Here is a 21,515-nt window from a genome sequence, read left to right as displayed (position 1 = left end):
CAGGACATTGCCCTCAGCTGAATTCTGTCCCGTGGGGTGCAGCAGTGTATCGCTGCATGATGGTGAAGTGGATAAAAAAAAACCGGGATAGGGGCACCTTTTTTTATGTGTGTGGAATTTTACGTAGCGTTGTGCTACAAGCGATGCCTTTCTGAGCGAGAAACAGCGCCCTAGACGGAACGAAAAGATAGACGAGGCACACAGGCACAGCGCCGAGTCAACTTTGTATCGAAGGAGGCGGAAATTGTCGTCGTGTTTAAGAAAAACAGAAGTGGCCTTTGCGGTTGCGGAACACTTCGGCGTCGTCCCCACCGAAGCTATTAATACGCACGTGCGTGTAGTCTACACAGCCTGTAACACCAGCGAACTCAGCCACTTCATAAAAGTCTCGCATAAGTATAGAAAGTGCTGCCGGCTGCGGAAAGCGCACCAGCATTGCGTACAGGGGCTTTGCGATGAGTAGCGTAACTTTTCCTACTGCACAGCAAACTGTCGACTACGGAATGCGGACGAGATTCCCAGTGACTGGTTTGGAATGTGCCAGCGCCGTAAAACCCGAGAGCCATCAGTAGCTGTAACACTGGAGGCACAGGCTGTTTTCGGTTGTCCCCACATTCACGGAGCGGCAACATACCCAGTATGCCGAACGGCATTCTTCGTGAATCTTTATCGAGCGTGGAATTGTTCCTCCTCGTACAACTCCATCGGATTTTCTCGGTCACGTAAAAACCCAAGAAGGCGGAGTGGGGGTGCATGAGTCGTCAAGTCGCTAATGAAGTTCATATCTGACCCACTGAAAAGTTTCTAATACCCCATCACCTTGCTAATATCACAGTTCTTTGCCTATCAACGCGACTGACCGAATATATGACGTACAAGAGGGAGTGGGTCAGAAGTTCCTAGGCCACTATCCTCCGCATTTCTATCAAAGCGTGGTGTGGGAACTTTTGAGTATGATTGTGCATTTCTAAAATACTGCGTTTGCCCTGCCTCAACAGTATACCTCGCGAGTCTGCCACTAGACTTTGAAACACTTGTTTAATAATAATAATAATAATAATAATAATAATAATAATAATAATAATAATAATAATAATAATAATAATAATAATAATAATATTAATAATAATAATAATAGTTAATACAATAATAAAATTAATAATAACATTGAAGGCTGGGCGAGTTGGTGGTAATAAATTATGTTTACTTATGAAGTAGCGCACAGAGACGAGCACAAAAGAAATGGTTTTTCGCGTGGTGTGATAACGATAACTTTTTTCTAAATACATCAAAAACCAAGTTCACCAGTATATCTCGTGAAACGTCCATCGTGTCATTTTCTCACTCTGTCAATACAGTGTCGTTATGTAAGGTTTATGAGTTCAGTGATCTTGGTGTCCTTTTGATAGCATGTGGAATTTTTCTGCTCACAGAAACTTGCTGCCACGCCAGGCCTTCGTTCTCTCGGCTGTGTTTGCAAAATCACTTGAGAATTCATTTCTCCTGCAGCCTTCCAGAAATTGTACACCACGATATGTCTTTCTCAACTTGAGTATGCATCTGTGATCTGGCATGGTATTGCTAAATATGCCTAAATCTGGCTAAATTGTCATTGAACCACCCCAGGTAACTTCGTAGCGTTTTGAACCATCATTTTGCTAGAAATGACTTTTGTGGATCTCGTTCTAACAGTGCCAGATCATTATCATTGCCATCATTTCAGTTCTGATGAAATTGCACTTACCATTTATTTCTTTACAAACTAGTTCATAGTATGCTTACTTGCCCTTTACTTCCCAGTTACGTAAATTTTTGGATTCCGCGTTAGTTGACCTGAGAGAATCGACCACTTCATGTACCTGCCAACTTCTTTAAACACTATTCCTCACAGAATACAAAGTCTATATAATGTTATCTTCCAGGATCTTGGTGTTTTTCACAGTTCACTTTCAATGTTTTTGTCTCAGCTCTGCACTGTCTTAATACAGTGCATCGATTCTTCTCTTTTCTGTTTTTCAGGGAGCGTTTTTCAGTTGTGTGTATTCCACTATATTTGTCACTGCTGTTCTATGATTACCGTCTTGTGCCATTTTGCTGCGTCTCTCATAATCTTATGGTGGTGTTGGGACGTTAAACCACTTTGCGCTGATTCCTTTTTGTCTGTGCGTTCACGCTCTGTTTATGTTTTTTCTGTAGACTGTAATATGGTGTTTATTTTTATTGTTTTAATTTTGCGTGCACCTGCACAAGAATCCTATTGTCGTTCCTCGGCACGTTAGGCAAATTATTGATTGATATATTGTTTGTATGATTGATTTAATACTATCTGCGGTTTTGTAGGTCCCAAAACTGCGATATAATTATTCGAGACCCTGTGATATAGGGCTCCGAAAACTTCGGCCACGGTGATCTTTAATGTCAATTGATGTCACACAGTACACGTGTTTTACTATTTCACCTCCATAAATATGTGATGGCTACTGCCGAGGTCGAGACCATGACATTCCGTTCAGCAGAGGAGCGCCATACCATACCCACTGCTACACCATGGCAGAGAATTGTTGCATTATGCGGTAGCCGTGCTCATCAGCACTGTATGACGTGTGGAAGTTGGTGAATGCCATGCATAGCAGCTTTTAAAGACGACCATAGTACTTGCTTCGCCCGTCGTTAACACACGAACCAGTTATGGTGATGTAAGACTTAGCGGAATCTTGTAAATGACCTCGGCAGCACAAGTCAGAAAGGGTTTGACTTATTTATTGCGATTACGGATAAGAAAGTGTGTGCTCTTTAGCAAGTTGATAGAACATAAGAAACTCTGCAGTTCGTTACACGTAAGTACAGTTTGTAACGAAGCAGACAGGAAGCTCCACTTTGGTGGTATGTTTTATTAAAGTTTAGCTAATAATAAATGTTGGGGTCGGACGTTTTAAGACCTACCATATAATTACGAGAGATGCCGTTGTGAAGGGCTCTGTAAATTGAGACGACCAGGGGCTTTTCAACTCTTTCCTTACCGCATTTAAACACACCTAAAGTGTAAACACATTAGGCTCAAGTGCACCTAAATGTAAGCACATGGGACCCAAGCATTTTTGTCTCCATCGAAAATGCAGCCGCCGCAGGCGCGCCCCTTTTTTGGTGACTACGGGGGGATGCTGAGGCCGTCGCCCCATGCGCACGTCTTTGTTTGAGTGTTCGAGTCCAACATCACTGTGAATGAAGCCCTTCGTTGTTAAGTTCGCAAAGACGTAATATGAATCGCCAGTTAGTATTACTATGGCCGATCATTGCGCGTTTTGCCAACAGTAAGCCAAGAAAACTCCATCTGACAAACATTGAATAAAAAAAAGTATTCTGTGCCCTACATTGCCCAACATTAGGCGCAGCGTTGCAGTGTTTTGCCGTCACCTACGACTTACCTATGACTGTAGGTTTTCCGAATGAGAACATCCCAGCCGAAGCAACGATGATGCCGTACGACATCGACATTCGTTCCACACCAAAATAGCCGGATACAGTAACGGGAATCACGATCATTCCAGCACCAATCGTACAGGCTGTACCCACAGAAGCGGCGAAGATGAGTCCGTGACTGTGCAAGAACGGCAGTGCGAGCAGTATTAAACCTTGGCCGGCGAATACAATCACCAGTAGTGTCTTGTTCGAGAGTAGTCCACGGTCAACTGCTGCTGGAAGCGAGAGCCTGGCGAAGGCTTCAGCGATCGCTCCCACGGCATACACTGTCACTGCAGTGGAAAGGGTAGCTCCTCGATCCACGGCAAAGTCAATGAAAAGCGCGATGTAGCACTCGTAACCAAAGCTCTGCACGATGAAACTGTACATGAAGAGGTAGAGGATGGGTGACTTGAAGATGCTCAGTCCATGACGCCACAATCTGCCCTTCTCCTCCGATGACGATAACTCGGTGCTGCCCCTTTTCTCTTTCAGGGGAGCGGCCTTCCTCCATTCGGGAGTGCGAGGGAACAGGCTGAATGCAAGCCCGTTCATGAGCACTGCTCCAAAGATCAAAAGGGTGCCGTGCAGGCTGTACCTTTCATACAGGTACTCCAGAAACTTCGGAAAAACAAAGGCCGCCATGGTGGCGCCCAAAAAATACACTCCTGTGGCGAGGCCTTTGTGCTTGACAAAGTGCTCACTGATGATTGTAGGAGAGACGACGAACACCATGCCCGCTCCGATCGCTGCAAAAAGTTAAGAAATAAAACTGAGAAAAATATGATGCTGCATTTTTACCTCGCGACTTAATCACAACTGTCCACATCCAACGTTTGTCTTAACCTTTCACTATAGTGTACTACAATGTACTTTCGTTTAGGTCAAAATGTGTGCTGCGAAAATTTTGTTCGAGTGTTTATATATGTGTATATACATGTATATATATGCTCTGACGAATGAAGGAAGCGTCAAAGCAGTTAAAAAGAAACTTGAGATAGGCGAAAATTGTATGTATGTACTAAGAGACAAGGAAGGTAAAATAACTACCAATATAGATAGGCTAGTTAAAATAGCGGAGGAGTTTTACAGAGATCTGTATAGCAGCGGTACAACCACGACCTTACTATAAGGACTAGTAGTAACCCTCTTGCCCCACCACCAGTAATGACAAAAGCCATTAAAACCTTGGAGAGCATGTGAAGAGGCAAAGTTGCTGGTGAGAATCAGGTAACATCAAATCTACTGTAATATGGAGGACATATTGTGTTAGAAAAACTAGCCACTCTGTTTACAAGCTGTCTCCGGATGGGAAGAGTACCAGGATCTTGAAAGAATGCTAACATCATCCTAATACATAGGAAAGGAGGTGACAAGGAATTGAAGAATTAAAGGCCGATCAGTTTGCTCTCCATAGAATACAAGCTATCTACAAAGGTCATTGCTAACAGAAATAGAACAACATTAGAATTCAATCTACGAAAAGAACAAGCAGGATTTCGAACAGGCTACTCAACAATACACCGCAGTCAAACTATCAATCAGGTAATAGAGAAATGCTCAGAATATAGCCAACCACTACACATAGCCTTCATAGATTACGAGAAGTCGTTTGATTCAGTAGAAATATCAGCAATCATGCAGACTCTGGGGAATCAGGGCGTCGAGGAAGCATATGTAAACGTCCTGGAAGAAATCTACAGGGGATCAACTGCTGCCATAGTGTTTCATGAAGAAAGCAACAGAATACCAATCAAGAAGGGTGTAAGAAAGGAGGATACAACCTCCCCAATGCTATTTACCGTGTACTTACTCGAGGTTTTCAGAGGCCTAGCTTGGAAACAGTTAGTAGTAAGAGTTAATAGAGAGTACTTTAGTAACCTGCGCTTCGCTGATGACATTGCGTTGCTGAGTAACTCAGGGGATGAATTGCAACTCATGGTTACGGAGTTAGACAAGGAGAGCAAAAAGGTAGGTGTTAAAATTAGTCTACAGAAAACGAAAGTAATGCTCGACAACCTCGGAGGAGAGCAGCGCTTCGAGGTAGATAATAGTGCACTTGGAGTTGTAAGAGACTATCTCTACTTAGGGCAGGTAATAACCACAGAGCAGAGCCACGAAATTGAGCATGAAGAATAAGAAGGGGTGCAGCGCATTTGGCAAGCACTCTCAAATCATGTCAGGTAGATTGCCACTATCCCTCAAGAGGAAGGTATGTAAGAGCTGCATCTTGCCGGTACCTGGAGACTTACAAAGAGGGTTCATCTTAAATTGAGAATGGCGCAGCGAGCAATTGAAAGGAAAATCGTAGGTGTAAATTTAAGAGACAAGAAGAGGGCAGAGTGGATTAGGGAACAAACCTGGGTTAAGGATATCATAGTTGAAATCAAGAGGTAATGAACATGGGCCGGGCATGTAGCATGTAGACAGTATAACCGCTGGTCATTAAGAGTAACTAACTGGATTTCCAGAGAAGGCAAGCAAGTTAGGGGGAGACAGAAGGTTAGGTGGGCAGATGAGATTAAGGTGTTTGCGGGTATATATCGGCAGCAGCGAGCACAGGACCGAGCTCACTGGCGGAACATGCGAGAGGCATTTGTTCTGCAGTGGACGTAGTCAGGCTGATGATGATGATAATGGTGATGATTATATGTGCAAGTTCACAGGGGCTCTTGAAGCCTACAAAGCCAGAATATTTTATAAATGCATGAGGAACAGGTGTTTTAACCGTATGACAGCTGACATAACGTTGCACACGTTATGGACAGCTGAAAAGATGTCACCATGCTCCGAGGTGTAAATAGTATCAATGCAATGTTATTCTGTTATAACCACCAAAGCTGGGCAGTGACGCTATATGCTTTATGTACATTTTAGGTGTGCTTTATTGTCACCACTCAGGCGGCTTCTATGCGTGGCGTATTTAGGAAGCCACCGTAATTTCACGTTATGGAAATAACACTACCCAAAGTACTTATGACCATGATACTCCCATTAAGTTTATGTAAAATGAATACGATATTAATCGCGAATGGTTGTTGACTGTGACGTATTATTTCAGAGTGTGCGTTTTAACATCTGTTATAGCCTATGAATTTGATTTCTGCATCGCCCACTTTGAAAAAGAAAGGAAAACATGTATCTTTTCTTCCGTTGCATATGAGCAAGTTTATGGATGGAGGGACCTTAGTAAGACAGAGGTAATCTGCTTTAGTACCTTCAACCTAGGTAAACCTTTTTGTCTGCAATTCAATGAATGAATGAATGAATGAATGAATGAAGAATAAGTGAATGAATGAATGATTGATTGAATGAATAGCCATTACTACAGCTGGTCAGTTCATGTAGGTAATTTTCTATATCTTCCGAACCACACAGCCAGACGGGCACTAGTGAGATTTAGTCTCTTGGAAGACAAGTTCATGATATTTCATATTTAGAAGTACGCAATCCCAATTACTACATTGCTGTAGATGAAGTTTATTGAATATATACATCCATGCCATGGGTTTTACTCTGTGGACTGCTATTAATGTGAATTCTCATGTATTTCTCACATGAAGTCCATGTTTGCCCAAAAATGCTGCTTATTGCTTTCCGGAATGCACTTTATATAACCAATCAATGCGATTGCATTACTTCCGAAGGCTGCTTTTTCACAGAACAATAAATGGGGAAGCGACAGTTCACTGTGTTTTTGATAATGTTTTAAAAGTTTGTTTGTGTCTTTCCTTTCACGTCTGTCTCGTGTTGCTCAATGTACATGACATATTAAAATAGTTCGGAAGTCAGTAATCTTGCTGAAAATGAGTAAGCTTTTTTTATTCAGACATTGATGCACGAAGTTTTTGCGCGCGAAAATATACATAATTTTACTAATCAGTCTTCTATGACTAACCTTGTTTTGCATAACACTGTGTTCATCCATAGACACATCTCTTGTTATAGCCACCTCAGAAAATTAGCCATGCTTGCGGTGGAGGCGCAAGGCTAAAGAAATGAGCTGTCGAGGCGATGGGCTATGTAATACACTGTCATCAAGCCTAAAGGCACTGCGCAATTGACCATTTGCGGGAAAGGGAGCATCACCTGTCATATAAACTGAAAAGCTTCGCTCGTGATTTCGCTTTTTAAACGTCTTGACCAACTAACATGCTCAATCAAGGCAGTGTTTTGCAGTGCACGTGTGCTTATTCTGTTGCTCCATACCGAAACTGCGTGCCTATTATTGAAAGAACATCGTAAATGAGAACAATATTCCATTTACGTCTGATGTGCAACGAGGATGCATCGTTTTCAGTCTGAGCAACGACCATGTGAAGTGGTACCTGCACTCTGCTATCTCGACTGTTCTCCAGGCTCATCGCGCCTGCTCCTTCAAGGAAGAACACTATGTTAGACCCTTAAAGTTGACCCTTCAAACGCCTGACGATGAACTAGGTTCGATGAGATCGGTTTGAGCACTACCTGTGAGTCCGGTGTTTGCGTGAAAATGGCTGGGTTCATCGTTACTACGGGTCACATCGTTGGAACACACTGCGACTGTGTTAGAGTGCACTACAAGCTTTTCTAGTACACTCTAATATAAGCATCTCCAGTTAAAATCTCCAAAGTGTCAAATGATCACTTCAATGAACATGCGTCAATGCACTCGCTAGTATAACAGCATAAGAGAGAGAATGCGCTTTCATAATACACAGTACTACGATTTCTTCTTGTAATAGGAGTTCCACATAAGCAGCTACGTATGCAGCTGTCCCTATTGTGATTATTAAATTACCCGTGCTTCTATCTCAATCAAGGTTCACACAGATACTTGAGAGTGGATCTTCGCGTACTAACGATATATTGTATCGTGTGGTCTAATAGAAGCACTTATATACATGAGATTGTGGGCTGCCGTGGCACACTAAAAAGATTGGAGACTGTTGGTTCGGCACCTTGCGTGCGCCGCACTCCTCTTCTTCAATAAAGCTTTTATCTTGCACGAATCATTCACATGCCGTTAACCGTGCATCCCTCTTTTCAGCACGTAACCTCGCGGATGAGAGCCTGTGAAAGTTAGCGCCCATTTCCCGGTTTAGATGAAAAACAAAACAGCAAAAGCCAAGAGAAGGACGTTGAAGTCACAACCAATCACACATTGTCATCGGTAGTTTTCGTAGGTTTTTCTCGCACCTAAACTTAAACTATATCAATCCCAGCTCTTCACGCTTCTATATTGGTAAAATTATTCGCGCAGTGTGCTGGTATATTTCCCCTGACTACGGCAGCAAGTACGTTCAATCGGCTCAACCACAACACATGAATGTATTACCGACGGGCGGCCAGACTGATGTTTTCCAACAAAAAACAAAACGCCTGTACATGGCGCCAGCTGTGCCGATGCATCTCATGCACTGTAGTTTGCCCGCAAATGGTCTATTGGGTGCCCTTGTTTAAAACTACTTGGGGTTGTAATTTTTGTTCCCACTCCTCTTTTATCTTCTCTTTGTTTTTTCTATATTTTTTCTTTGCTTATCTCTGTAGTTGTTTGTTCCCTTTTCTTAGTTTTTTTTCTTCCTTTCATTTCACGCCCCGCCGTGGTGGTTTAGTGTCTAAGGTACTCGGATGCTGAACCGTAGCAGCTCTAAGTAACGGGGCCCCTTACTTACACTTAGCGATGCACTGCAAAGAGTGCACCTGCCAGCCGAAATTTTCAGACACACAAATAATTGACAGGCACAAGAAGTGGACAACGAGGAAAATAATGGAAACGCATCGAATTAGCAAAGGAGGCGACAGTTGCGTCAGTCAAGCGTCGGTTCTACTAATAGATGTGGAATTCACTTTTTTGGACGTAACATAACCCAGCGCAATTTTTTACGTTTTCTTTCCTTAGTTTCTGGGGGGGGGGGGGGGCTTTACACGTGTTTGTGTCCGGGTGTGTTCCATCGATTATGGGAGTGGTTTTTCTTGTATACCATGTTGTTGATGATGACATTGGGAGGTTCAGAGTGACTCACATGCGTGGTATGCATATATTAGTGCTTGCTTCGAAATAAAATTTTCTGTTTCTAGTAAGCGCTCCTCTGTGTCCTCTCTGAGTGCGTGCATTTTTTAGCGCTTGTTTCATCATGCACATATACCAACACGTTCAACCGGCAGTCATCCTAACTGCAGTGCTAAACTCGAAAAGAAACGCTAAGAGTGAAAAACAAGAAAGAAAGTCGGGCCATAACCCCTTTTATTGCAGTTTTGCCATAGAACATCACATCCTTCAGGTATTGCCAGCTCATCCCCCCCCCCCAAATAATTGTGTAAGTAAACACCACACATCAACAAGTAGGAGATAAATGAATCGCTTAGTATGAGACCACATTTGCTCTTTTGGTCATGGTTGTTGACGTGCGGCTGTTGAATGAATGTGGCTCAGTTTGGTTTAAGCAGTTGGAGTATTTGTCTCATTTTACTGCGAAAGCTGTATATGGCTAGAAGAAAAAAAATCACTGCCTAAGCACTTTGTACAAATGATTAACCAGCGAAAGCTGAAACGTCGGCCACGGTGTTTATTACATGATTCAACCCAACGTAGCACACAAGCATTTCACAATTATTGGTAATATGTTCATGCTTCTTAATGAGGTTAATCAGGCGTTTGGCTTAGGTCTACCGCAGACGTTATTTACCATGCCACAGACTGTGCCTCACTAGATCACGGTCATTGAACACTGTAATGAGCGGTTAAATGCGTTTTGCAACCTGTCAAATATTGCTGTTGTTTTTGAATCACAGGTGGTCGCAGATGTTGCAGCCGAAGCGAATATGCCACTGGAGAAACTCCCGTCATAAGCGGGTGGTCACCCCAGCGAACGCGCTCCCGCAATCGTAATGCTGAGCACTTGTTCAGCGTAGGCACTGCGCCATGTCATTTATAGACAGAAAGAAATTAGCTGCTTTTTTTCGTTCTTCAAGAACCACGCATTGTTCGGCGCGGCGTTGTTGCAAGCGTTTGACATCATGAGTTAACTCGGTGGTGTTTGGAGGATCCACCCGCCACCGGCGCTTGCATTCCCGTTCGCAATAGACGTCAGACTCTGCCCAGGCGGCGCTGCGAAAAACGTCGCCACCAGTGCTCCCGTCGCTGCGCCGGCCATAAGTGGGTAGTGCACAGAGAGCCGTTCACAAGCGAACGTGCATAGGCCCTCCTCTTTTGTTGGTCTTATGGCGTGGTTTCCTGAAAATCGATGACCTGGCAAGATTCTTCCTCCAATCCAAGCTCGCTTCATAAATATAGGAAGCTCATCAAAAAGAAATGCGGGCAGAAAGCAAAGCATGCTTAATTTAATTCGGCGTGCTGCACCTGGCAATTTAGGTGCAAGAGAGTATTGCATGACAACGAGTTCAAGACAAGCACTAAGTGCATACGCAAACAATCTATGCGATCATTGGTACGAAGCTCGCTTTATCACGTACGAATGACCCTGGTGATTTTCGCTTTACATTTGCATACTCCATCAATTTCTCGCTCACTGCGCATTGAAGTGTTTTATTACGCATGCTCGAATGCTCTGTTGATAATTGTCTTCTGTGTATATATGCTGCAAATGGAGATACATACATGTTCACTTTCTCAGTGTACAACGAAAGGCAAAACCGATGCCTCCGAGATAGCTCCGCTAACGCTGGAGACGAACAAAAAAAAAAAACCTGTTTGTGGTCACAGTCATTTTGCAATTTACCTGTATGACGCACGTGTTCGCATTTCCAAGGTGAAGCCGCCACTTAGAGCCTTCAAATCCAGCGTGCGTAATGCTGTGTGGTGGCGATAACTTCAGATTATCGGTGGTCGCAGCGTGTGCAATGTTTATCGCGACCTAGCATCACCTGTCTATGCACCGTGGTCAGAGTGTCTGTCAAGCTTCATAATCAAAGTTACCACGGTTCTCCGTCAAGGCTACTGAGAACAATAACAGGAGAAAGTTACTCAAGCGAACGGCTGTGGAGAACGCGAGTATTAGCTGACCCAACACGTTCAAAACGGCCTGTATTTAGTGCTCTCGCCATTGTGCTTTGCGGAAGCTGCGGAAATCAATAAAACTAATTTCAGTAAAACTACGCCCTTGGAAATTCCCAAAGCAACAGTAGTGCGAACTGGGGTCTTTTTTCGTGGAGCGCAGAGCTATTGCGTCTGATATTCTTTTCGCCGTCGTTCTGGCGAGTGAACCGGCAAGCAACTTATGGCGGTTCGGCGACGCGTCCGACTAGCGGGGAGAAATTCATAGCTTTTTTTCCAAGTGTCTCATGTGCAAATAGACCTATTATTTAGCTGAATCGTTCTTTGATACGCTGTAGTTGCACCTTGTTGCACAGCAAACTGTGCAAGGGAGTCGGGCTTTGCACTACTCAAAACTGCGTCGACAGGTGGCGCTGCGTGTCCGCTAGCAGCGAGATAAAATTTGAGAAGCGATTGAAAGAAATGGAGGAGGAGCGTTGATCTAGGAAGGTATTCAGCTACTTGTACATGAAGAATGTCGATACGAAATGGAGGAAGCGAACCAGAAAATTGACTGGTAAATACTTAGAAAACTGCAGGGGGCCAAACCAAAAAAAATTATCGGTTAAGAAAAAGTTGAAGGAAGCTGAGACCGATATGTAGAGAATCGGCATGATTGAGAAGTCAGCACTAAAGATCTCTCGAACTTTTAAGCAGGAAATCACCAAAGAAAGGATCTATGATAATACTCGGGGTAGTTCTCTACTGTTTCAGGCCAGGACCGGAGTATTGCGAACCAAGACATATCGGGCCAAATACGAAGGGGTAGACATGGTATGCAGTGCGTGTGGAGAGGAAGAGGAAACTGCCGAACACTTGATAATGTTCTGTAAAGGGCTTCACCCTATAGTTCAGGATGATGGTGAAGAGTTTTTCAAAGCACTAGGGCTTAGGGACAGGGGGGGGGGGGGGGGGGCAAAATGAATTTTAAGCGGGTAGAATTAACTAGAAGGAGGTTATCTGATTGGTGGCTAATGTCAAGGCACGAGTGAAAATTAAACCCTCCACTGCAAAGTACGAGTCCTCAACCTCACTATTTAAAGAAAAAAAATAAATCTAGTTTTTGGTTCACTAAGGTTTACGGCTTGGTGGCGTTAGCCACCGCCTGATCTAAAGGGTACAGCCATATCAATCCATCCATCCATCCAACTCCAGAATATGACGTCTGTTAGGCGCGGCTTGGGAGGCTGCCGGGTCATCGGTACACAGTTGCTGCAGACACTCTGCTTCCCGGGCCTCTTTTTGTGCCAGAGGGCTGCACCATCAGCACGGCGAATGCCAGCTCTCTCACGTTTACACTGTAGGTCTCTTCTACAGTTGTTAGTAGCGCATGCACATGGAAGGTTTCAGGAGAAACTGATGCATGCGTGCTCAGAGCCACGGCTGCGACTAGATGGACGACGTCACTCACAACGCAGCCAATGGCGCGCGTGCTTGGGTACGATGCTGCGACTGACGTAATTAATAGCACAGCCAATGAAGGCGGCACGTGACACCACTGCCGGAGGGTTTCTTGTTTCTGCTTGTGATGTGCAGTTTTCTCTGTGAAACTGTCTGACAACGGTGTCACGAGTGGTGTCCAATGACTGTACTATCAGTTACGTATTTCTCAGCGTCGTACCCAAACACGCGCGCCATTCTCTGCCGTTCAATGAGCACAAAAGGTGAGAGTGAGATAATTGATTATAAGTGATGGTTCACGTCCCAAAGCCACCATATGATTATGGGATAGTGGAGGGTGCCTGAAGTTTCGACCAACTGGTGTTGTTTAACGTGCACCCATATCTAAGCGAATGGTCCTGCAGCATTTTCGCATCCATCGAAAATGCAACCACTGCAGCCGGGATTTGATCCCGCAACCTACTGATCAGCAGCCTTGACCTCTAGACCACCGCGGCAGGGCATAAAAGACAGGATAGCTCCTACAGAATGACTTACCATGAATCACTCCGATTGTTATTTTTACGATATCAATGCTTGTAGCGAAGAAACTGAGCATTGCGCCGATGCTGGACAGGGCTGATCCCGCTATCAGAACTGGTCGCGCTGTGAACCTGTGTGCCAGAGGCCCTCCAACAAGCCCTGCGAATAAACAGGTAGACGTTTTAGGTCAATCACACCAAGACCTGAGTTAGGTGAAACCAGATTTTTGTGTGTTTCGTGGCCCATATTACGAACAAATTTTCATTTCCTAGCCGTACTCGCATGGTTGCGTGCAGTCCTGAACCTGAATCAACAAAACAGCATTAGAACGAAAAGCTATAGAACAAAACTTATTCTTAATTATTTCAGTAAACAAGTGACTTCTTTTGAACGTTAAAGCGCACAATTATCTCTTCGAGTGAGCGGTCTATCGTAAGACGTCGAACTGTCGAGCTTCCCTGGTTACAATAACCCTTGTTTGATTTTGACGAGGCTGCACGCTGCGCCAGGGCATGTAAAGACATGCTCGACGGACGGCAGCTCTCTCGATACCAGATAGGATGGCGGTGGTGTTATTACCAAAGCGACATTCTAAGATGCCGTGGCGAAAATATACCGGTGTTGATGACAACACGAGTGATGCACAAAAAAACCATCATAACATCATCATGACGTAACAAGTCGCTTGTGTGTGATGTCATCGTAACTGGCGTCTCATGATAACGTCACAACACGGCATCATCGTTTTGTGAAACGTGGGCGCATCTTACAGGCAGCGTACCGGGGTCCATGCGAAACAGCAATAGGCGCAGAAACCTTTCGGAGGATGGCGGCGCAGGAACAGACAACTAGAAAACGGCTTTTGCCTTCCAGTTGTACTGGGTGTATGAATAAAGGACCCTGTGAGTTTTTTTGTTTTATTGTTGGTGCTATCACTGCTCACATCAAATTCGTTAGTTATCTCACAGTTTACGCAAGAAATCTCACTGATCTACTTTTCGCAACACTGTTGCTCGGCCCTGCTTGCACAATCACTTTATTCGTTCTCACCGTTTCTTTACATATGCGAAGCCTGAAAACCTTCACGTATACGACCTGCTACCGAAAATGTATCATTCATTCCACCCTTCCACCGACAATGCATCACCCGTTCTATGTCCACGCCGCTATCGTACACTTTTCACAAGCTGAAGCGTGGCCTTGCCGCAGATGGAACGCTAAGGTGGTGTAAAGGTGCCACTACGTTACAATTTTATGTTTCAAATGACCGAGAATTGTGCTTTTAGATGTTGAAAACTTCTCGATCTAATGAATAAGTGAAGAAAGAAATGGTAAATGTTAGGAGAGCCCGTTTTTTTTTCGGCAAGACCTTTGTGAAAATCAGCAGATAATGAAGTCCAATAAGGCATAGTGAACGTTCATTGATATCTGGAGTTTAACGTCCCAAAACCACATAGAGACGTTAACTATATGTATTGTTGCAAGTGTATGTACTAGTAGGCATATAAATAGCAAGAGAGGAAAACGGAAAGCTCACTGAGCAACGTGACAACACGTGCACGTGCAGCCATACCTTAGAGAGGCACTATCGCGCGCATTTTCTAAACATGATTTGCGCAGTGAGTCCGTGCCGACCAGAAAGCTCCACAACCAGCTCACCCGTGCAAAAGGCAGCGATCGTTCCCATGGATTGTGTATAAGGTATACAGCGTGCTGATTGCCGTCTGGTGTATAGTGCAAAACTGGAAAGTTCTTCCGACGCCTCAAGAAGCACCAAAGTGACGTGACTGTCACACAATAAACGCCACTGCTGAGCATGCACATAAACAAATTTTCATCAATACTTTGGCCAATGGCACTATAATTACCAAGGAATTAACAGGTTATCCGGCTGGCTTCTTAAATTTTGAATCATTTAGTCAACGCAAGTTACAAGTGAGAAATCGACAGGAAATATACCTGTCATTTACGCACGCTCATTGCGTCACTTACTGGCTACATAATTTAATTGTGAAGAAGTGCACAGAGACAACATACAAAAAGAACGAAAAGAACAACGCTGCAATAGCAAATAGTTTATTTCGCAAAAATATGATTAATATACAACATGAAAGCGTAGCACGTGTGACAATGACGTTCAAGTTACTACATCTGTCGGTGATTTTCGGAAATTGACATTTCGCAATTGGTTACACTAATCAATGTTCGGCTGATGGAATTATCTTTTCTTTTGTGATATGGAGAGCTTTGGCAACTTCCCTGGTCAGCTAATCCCTGTGACTGGAAAGTATTTTAGCCTCAAGGGACAGTGAAGCGTAGCCAAATTCTAAATAAAGCTGTCTAATGCGAGAGTAAGCATCATAAATTAACAATATATTGCGCTCTAAAAGCCTTGCCTTCACGCACCGGCCAGTTTTGCTGATGTACATCTTTTCAAATGACTTGGACACACCATAAATCAACGCAGTTATGCATTCAAATCCTGGTAATTGCAATTCTTTGAGCATTGGTGTTTAAGACTTGCGTTATATCAATACACATGGTTCTTTATGGTCAGCTGTAAGACAGTGTATTACTGAAAATAAGGATGAAATAGAATTTGTTAACAAGTGTGGAGTATCAGTAGAAGCGTTAAATTAAATATTTTGCTCCCTGGCTGATTGCCAGCGACAATTGCAATCCGCATTATTACGGAACTATTGACTACATAGAAACAGAATGTGAGACAACAGTCGCTATAAGCAGGCAGGTGAGCATCATCCACCAAACAAATTAGTTCTACACTTACCAGACAGGCAGAGGAGGGCGCTGAGAAGCATGATGGGCCATGACGCCTCCCGCCTGTTCACTTGGAACGTGTCCAGGAAAGCCACGAGCAGAAATCCGGATGAACGCCTCCCAGCCAGAGAACAAAAGCATGCCATGGCGCAGCAGCCTGCGTTGACGGAACCGCGTTTGTTCAAAGGAGTGAAATGTGACGTGATTTGCACTCACATATGTTGACATCATTCACCTGAGAAGCTGTTGAGCAACATGGTATAAAGAATCGCATAATGATTACAGTGTGCATTTCATGGTACATTGTATTTTGCCGGTAACGTGAGCACGTGAGATCGGTTTCATGGGCAAGTGGCGTTCACCTCCTTTGCTTTTACTGGTGTACCTTCAAAGTAACGTAAAAAGAGAGATGAATGAAATTAAGAAACAGGACCCGAACACACAACCTTCCTTCTTTCTTTACTGGTAGGCCTGTGTGCTCAGATTTGGGTGCACGTTAAAGAACCCCAGGTGGTCGAAATTTCCGGAGCCCTCCACTACAGCGTCTCTCATAACCATATGGTGATTTTGGGACGCTAAACCCCACAAATCAATCAATCAAATCTTTCTTTACGTTTTATCGCGCAGGTTCGATGTCGTATTTCAGTTCACGTCTTATCGCGCTGATCAATGCTAGTATGCGTTGTTAGCTTGTGAAAGAAAGAATGTTTACGTACGCCTATGCTACCTTTGAGCAACGATAGTGAATTAATAAAAAATATTTCTGATCTGAATTTGCTAAAGATGTGCGGGGTTTAATACTCGAAAACCACAATATGATTATGAGAGAAGCCATAGTGAAGGGCTCCGGAAATTTCGACCACCTGGGGTTCTTTAACGTGCACCCAAATCTGAGCACGCGGGCCTACAACATTTCCGCCTCTATCGGAAACGCAGCCGCCACAGCCGGGATTCGATCCCGCGATTTGCGGGTGCGCTTAAGTGGCGCTTTTGCAAGAGACACTGAAGTGTAATGTCTAATAAATCATTCCTCAAAGTGGTTTCTGCATGGTTTCACTAAGTGGTTTCCTTACCTGCAACGAGCCAGCTGTGGACACTGTCGGGACCGTGCCGTGGAAGTTGGCCCCAACAGTTCCATCGTCGTAGTAACCTGCTTGCGGGTTTTGAAGGCCACGGCTTCTCAACCTACAGCGCAATATAAAATATAATAGCAAAGTTTACGTTATTTAAAGATAAAGATCTAATTCTGTTGTTTGCTCACAATCTTAAAGGTTTCACATTTTACATCAGAGAAGATTTTTCGCCAGAAACTCGGCTCGCCCAAAGGAAGCTGATTGAAATCGCTCAAACGCAGAAAAATTCGTATGAGCTTTCTGTGGACAAGCTACGCATTGCTTCCAAGATATACATCTATGACTCTGCGAGGAGCGCAGTTATCGAAACTGTCAGAGAGGTACAGCGTTGCGCGCGCATGCATAATAAACGACCAAAGCATACTAATACCGCATTATCACTGTCAATTGCAAACACACACAGCATTATGTCAAAGCAGGATTTTATCTCTGCATTTCTGGATAACAGTAGTTTTGATACTGTCGCCTTCACGGAAACTTTGCCAAATCCTGCTATCAGTGATAATGAAATCTTCACTTCAGCTAGCAGGTACCATATCTACAGGTGTCACTAGTAAAAGAGGAGGTGGTGTTTTGTTGGGCATAAGAAAAACCTTGATTGATTGATATGTGCGGTTTAACGTCCCAAAACCACCATATGATTACGAGAGACGCCGTAGTGGAGGGCTCCTAAAATTTCGACCAAGTGGGGTTCTTTAACGTGCACTCAAGTCTGAGCACAAGGACCTGCGAAATTTCCACCACCATCGGAAATGCAGCCGCCGCAGCCGGAATTCGATACCGCGGGTCAGCAGCGGAGCACCTTAGCCACATGAACACCAGGGCGGGGCATAAGAAAAACCTTGACTTCATTTTTCGTGAACACTAATCCTGACTTTGAAATAGTTTGGGTAGCATGGCATGTACTTTCCCTTCCTTCAAAAATACTGCTAGGTTGCTGCTATCGAGCACCGGACTTCGTCTCTTGCTTCAATAATATGCTACATGACAGTACCAAGAAGGAATCTGATAGTTTTAAAGCCGACACAATTTCCCTATTAGGCAACATTAACTTTCTACTCATTGGCTTGGCCACGTTGTCATCACCCTGTCACTCGTGAAATAATTTTCTTAACTCGAGATTTCAACTTCTTTCAAACTGTTCTGAAGCCTACACATGGTGTGAACATTCCAGATCTTATCTTCACTACTGCTCCGGACCCGATACGTAAAATGAATTACTTGGACAGATTCAGTGACGTTAAGTTACTCCAAGTACATAGAAACATGTCCCGTTCTGTAGCCGGTGTACATATAAAACAAAGTCGGGACTATCACAAGTATAATTGTCAACCATAGCCTTCTGTTCTGAAAATACTGTCCTACAGTGTTTCCACAACAGATCTGTGGTAGAAAAATGGCTGCTTTTCAAGCAATTTTTGTGTACGTACGTTAGTTGACAAACATGTACAATTGGTTGAAATTAGCAATGATAAATCAAATACTCGTTCAACGAAAATTGCTAGAAAATGCGGAATAAGAAAAAGCACTTCAAAAGGGAGGTTTGTGCGTGTTGGTTATTTATAGTTCTTCACAAATCAGAGCGGCCAAAACACGGGACAGAAAGAGAAAATTGGCTATATAGTAATGCAAAGCGCTTGGAAAGTTGTTCTTTTTGGCTCGAATATAAAACCTGCATGAAAGCATTTTGCACTGCTTTAGGCATTGCTAAGGCAAATTATAGTATTCTATGTATCTACCGACACTACTAAAAAACAACCGAGGTAAAGTTTCGAAAGTCATAAATTCCACCAGCGAAAACCATGGCATCTCGTTACACGATTGTAACAACATCCCTCTTCCAGCTTGCCTTTATCCAACAGCACTTAATTTTTTGAACTCCTAGCTTCACGAAAGTGAACTGTACCAACATACCCTACGTAGCCGAGCTTGACTACGCATTCATGAAACCAATAGACATTCAGCTACACGGCGTAGTTATCGCCATAAAAAATCTTAAGTTATCTTCGTCAAGCGGTGTAGACGGAATCAATGAAAAGGTGCTAGAATCTATAGTAATGGTCTCAAGTGAATTTTTTTTATATATTCCGACAGTCTCTCAAAGCTGACATAATACCATCTGACTGGAAGTTGGCGAAATTAATAGCAATATTTAAAAGTGGAAATAAAATCTCATGCAAAAATTACCGTCCTATTTCACTTACATGCATTTGTTGTAAAATGCTAGAACATATTATCGCCTCGCATCTTTACAGACATCTAGAATTCAATAGTTTCTTTTTCAAAATTCAACATGGTTTCCGAAAATAATTTTCGCATGAGACTCAGCCGTTTGAATTAACCACAGATATTCATGCAAACATAAACAGTAATTATCAAACAGACTGCGTGTTTCTGAAATATTCGAAAGCTTTTGACTGGGTTGCACACTGACGCCAAATGTCGAAACTATTCGCCTTGGAATTAGACTCCCGTATACTATCAATGCTTCGCAATTTACTATCTAATCGTCAGCAGTACACAACAGTCACCAATTTTACTTCTTCCTTAACTGATGTTTCTTCAGGTGTACAACAGGGCAGCGTGCTCGCTCTGTTACTTTTCCTCATATTGATAATTTATCTCCCGCAACATGTCTCTTCTTGCATCAGGGTATTCGCTGACGAGTGAATTAGTTACCGTCCAATCAAGAACTTTAAATATCACCTGTCGCCCCAAAATGACCTCGACGTAACAAAGTACATGGCTCATGACACCAAATGTCTCATAATGCAAAGTGATGTCTTTGACAAGTGAATCTAGCAGATCCAAATTTCCACACCGCATAGTTATACCATTCTCTCGACTGCAACACAATATCGCTATTTGGGTTTTATACTCACACCTACTCTATCGTGGTTCGACCACATCAAAGCCATCACTGCTAAAGCTTTCAGATCACTAGGTTTCTTGAGACGTAACTTGAAAGCTGCACCTTCAAGCATTCGCAAATTATTTTACTTGACTTTGGTTCGCCCGGTGAACCATATTTTAAAATATTCTTAGAATATGCTTGTTCGTTTCGGTCTCCCTATCAAAAATACTTATGTGATACATTGGAAGAAATCTAGAATAGGGCAAGCCGCTTCATCGCCAACGACTACCGTCCCCATTCCAGTATATCACATATAAAACAAGAACTATCACTTCCACTCTTGAACATAAGTCGCGACATTGTCTTGAATTCATTCCTTCATAAAATTCCCCACTCCTCCCGAATCACCGTTCCTGTTTGCGCAAACCATATCTAACCTCAAGTAGATTACACAATCATCTTACCTATTCCCGTATATATGGCTCTACTAACGCGTTCAACATGTCCGCCCTCCCACGTGCCATTATCTTCTCAAACAGCTTGCCTGATCGCATTGCTGCCGAGACAAACATTGATACATTTCGTCATACGTTATCGAGCCACGTCACGAACTTCATTGAGTAGATGCCTTTTTTTAGCAGATAGCTTTTTCCCCCTACACCGTCGTCAAAGCAAATTTATTTACGTCAGATAAGCTGGGTCTGACTGGCAGTTACGCCTCTTATCGCGTTTTCGTTATTTTTCGCGCAGGAAATGCACCCCGCTGTATTGCCACTATAAAATGTATTGCTTTTCTTTATTTTTATTTTGCATGGTTTAGTTTTTATTTTTTAAAACATGAATTTGGCTTACAATTGTCGCAGCTAAGTACGTGACCTGTGCCCTGTAACCATTTTTTTTTGTGCCCAAAAAGCGCACCATTTCGCCTACTTGTCGCATGCCTGCGTCTTCTTTACGTGTACAGCCTTATCTGTAATGCTTTTTGTTTATTATATTGCAATTGTATTTTTTATGTATTTTTGCCAACTGATATGTACATATGTCTTGTGTATCGCCCCCCCCCCTTACTCAATGCCCCTCCCCCTCCTGGGGCCTGTAAGGTACCTTGAAATAAATATTTCACAAACATTAGCTACAGATGTGATATAAACCCTGATTTCTACAAAATAGCGCTGAAAGCGGCCAAAATCATCAAGTCTGGATAGGTAGTATAATAAGCTTTGCTCTCAGCTTTTATGGCTTCTCACGAACCACTGGCCTGCCTGAGCGACTCTGAGTGGACAATTTTCGTGTGCGCGTGTGTCGATGTTTTCTTATTATTTATTTTTTATTT

General features: G+C 43.3%; 1 protein-coding gene across 2 annotated transcripts in view; it reads right to left on the bottom strand.

Moving 5' to 3' along the window:
* LOC119168921 (monocarboxylate transporter 11) overlaps nt 1–21,515 on the bottom strand; it is a 109,650-nt gene that overhangs the window by 18,125 nt on the left and 70,010 nt on the right. For both annotated transcript variants that reach the window (XM_075890852.1, XM_075890853.1), the window contains exons 2-5: nt 17,269–17,380; nt 16,206–16,352; nt 13,433–13,576; nt 3,426–4,208 (exon numbers count right to left, since the gene is read on the bottom strand). In XM_075890852.1, coding sequence (XP_075746967.1) covers nt 3,426–4,208; nt 13,433–13,576; nt 16,206–16,352; nt 17,269–17,380 — 1,186 coding nt within the window. The remainder of the gene's footprint in view (nt 1–3,425; nt 4,209–13,432; nt 13,577–16,205; nt 16,353–17,268; nt 17,381–21,515) is intronic.

This window comes from Rhipicephalus microplus, chromosome 3 (assembly GCF_043290135.1).
Source record: "Rhipicephalus microplus isolate Deutch F79 chromosome 3, USDA_Rmic, whole genome shotgun sequence".
Lineage (NCBI taxonomy): Eukaryota > Metazoa > Arthropoda > Arachnida > Ixodida > Ixodidae > Rhipicephalus > Rhipicephalus microplus.
This window is presented reverse-complemented; position numbering and strand designations above follow the sequence as displayed.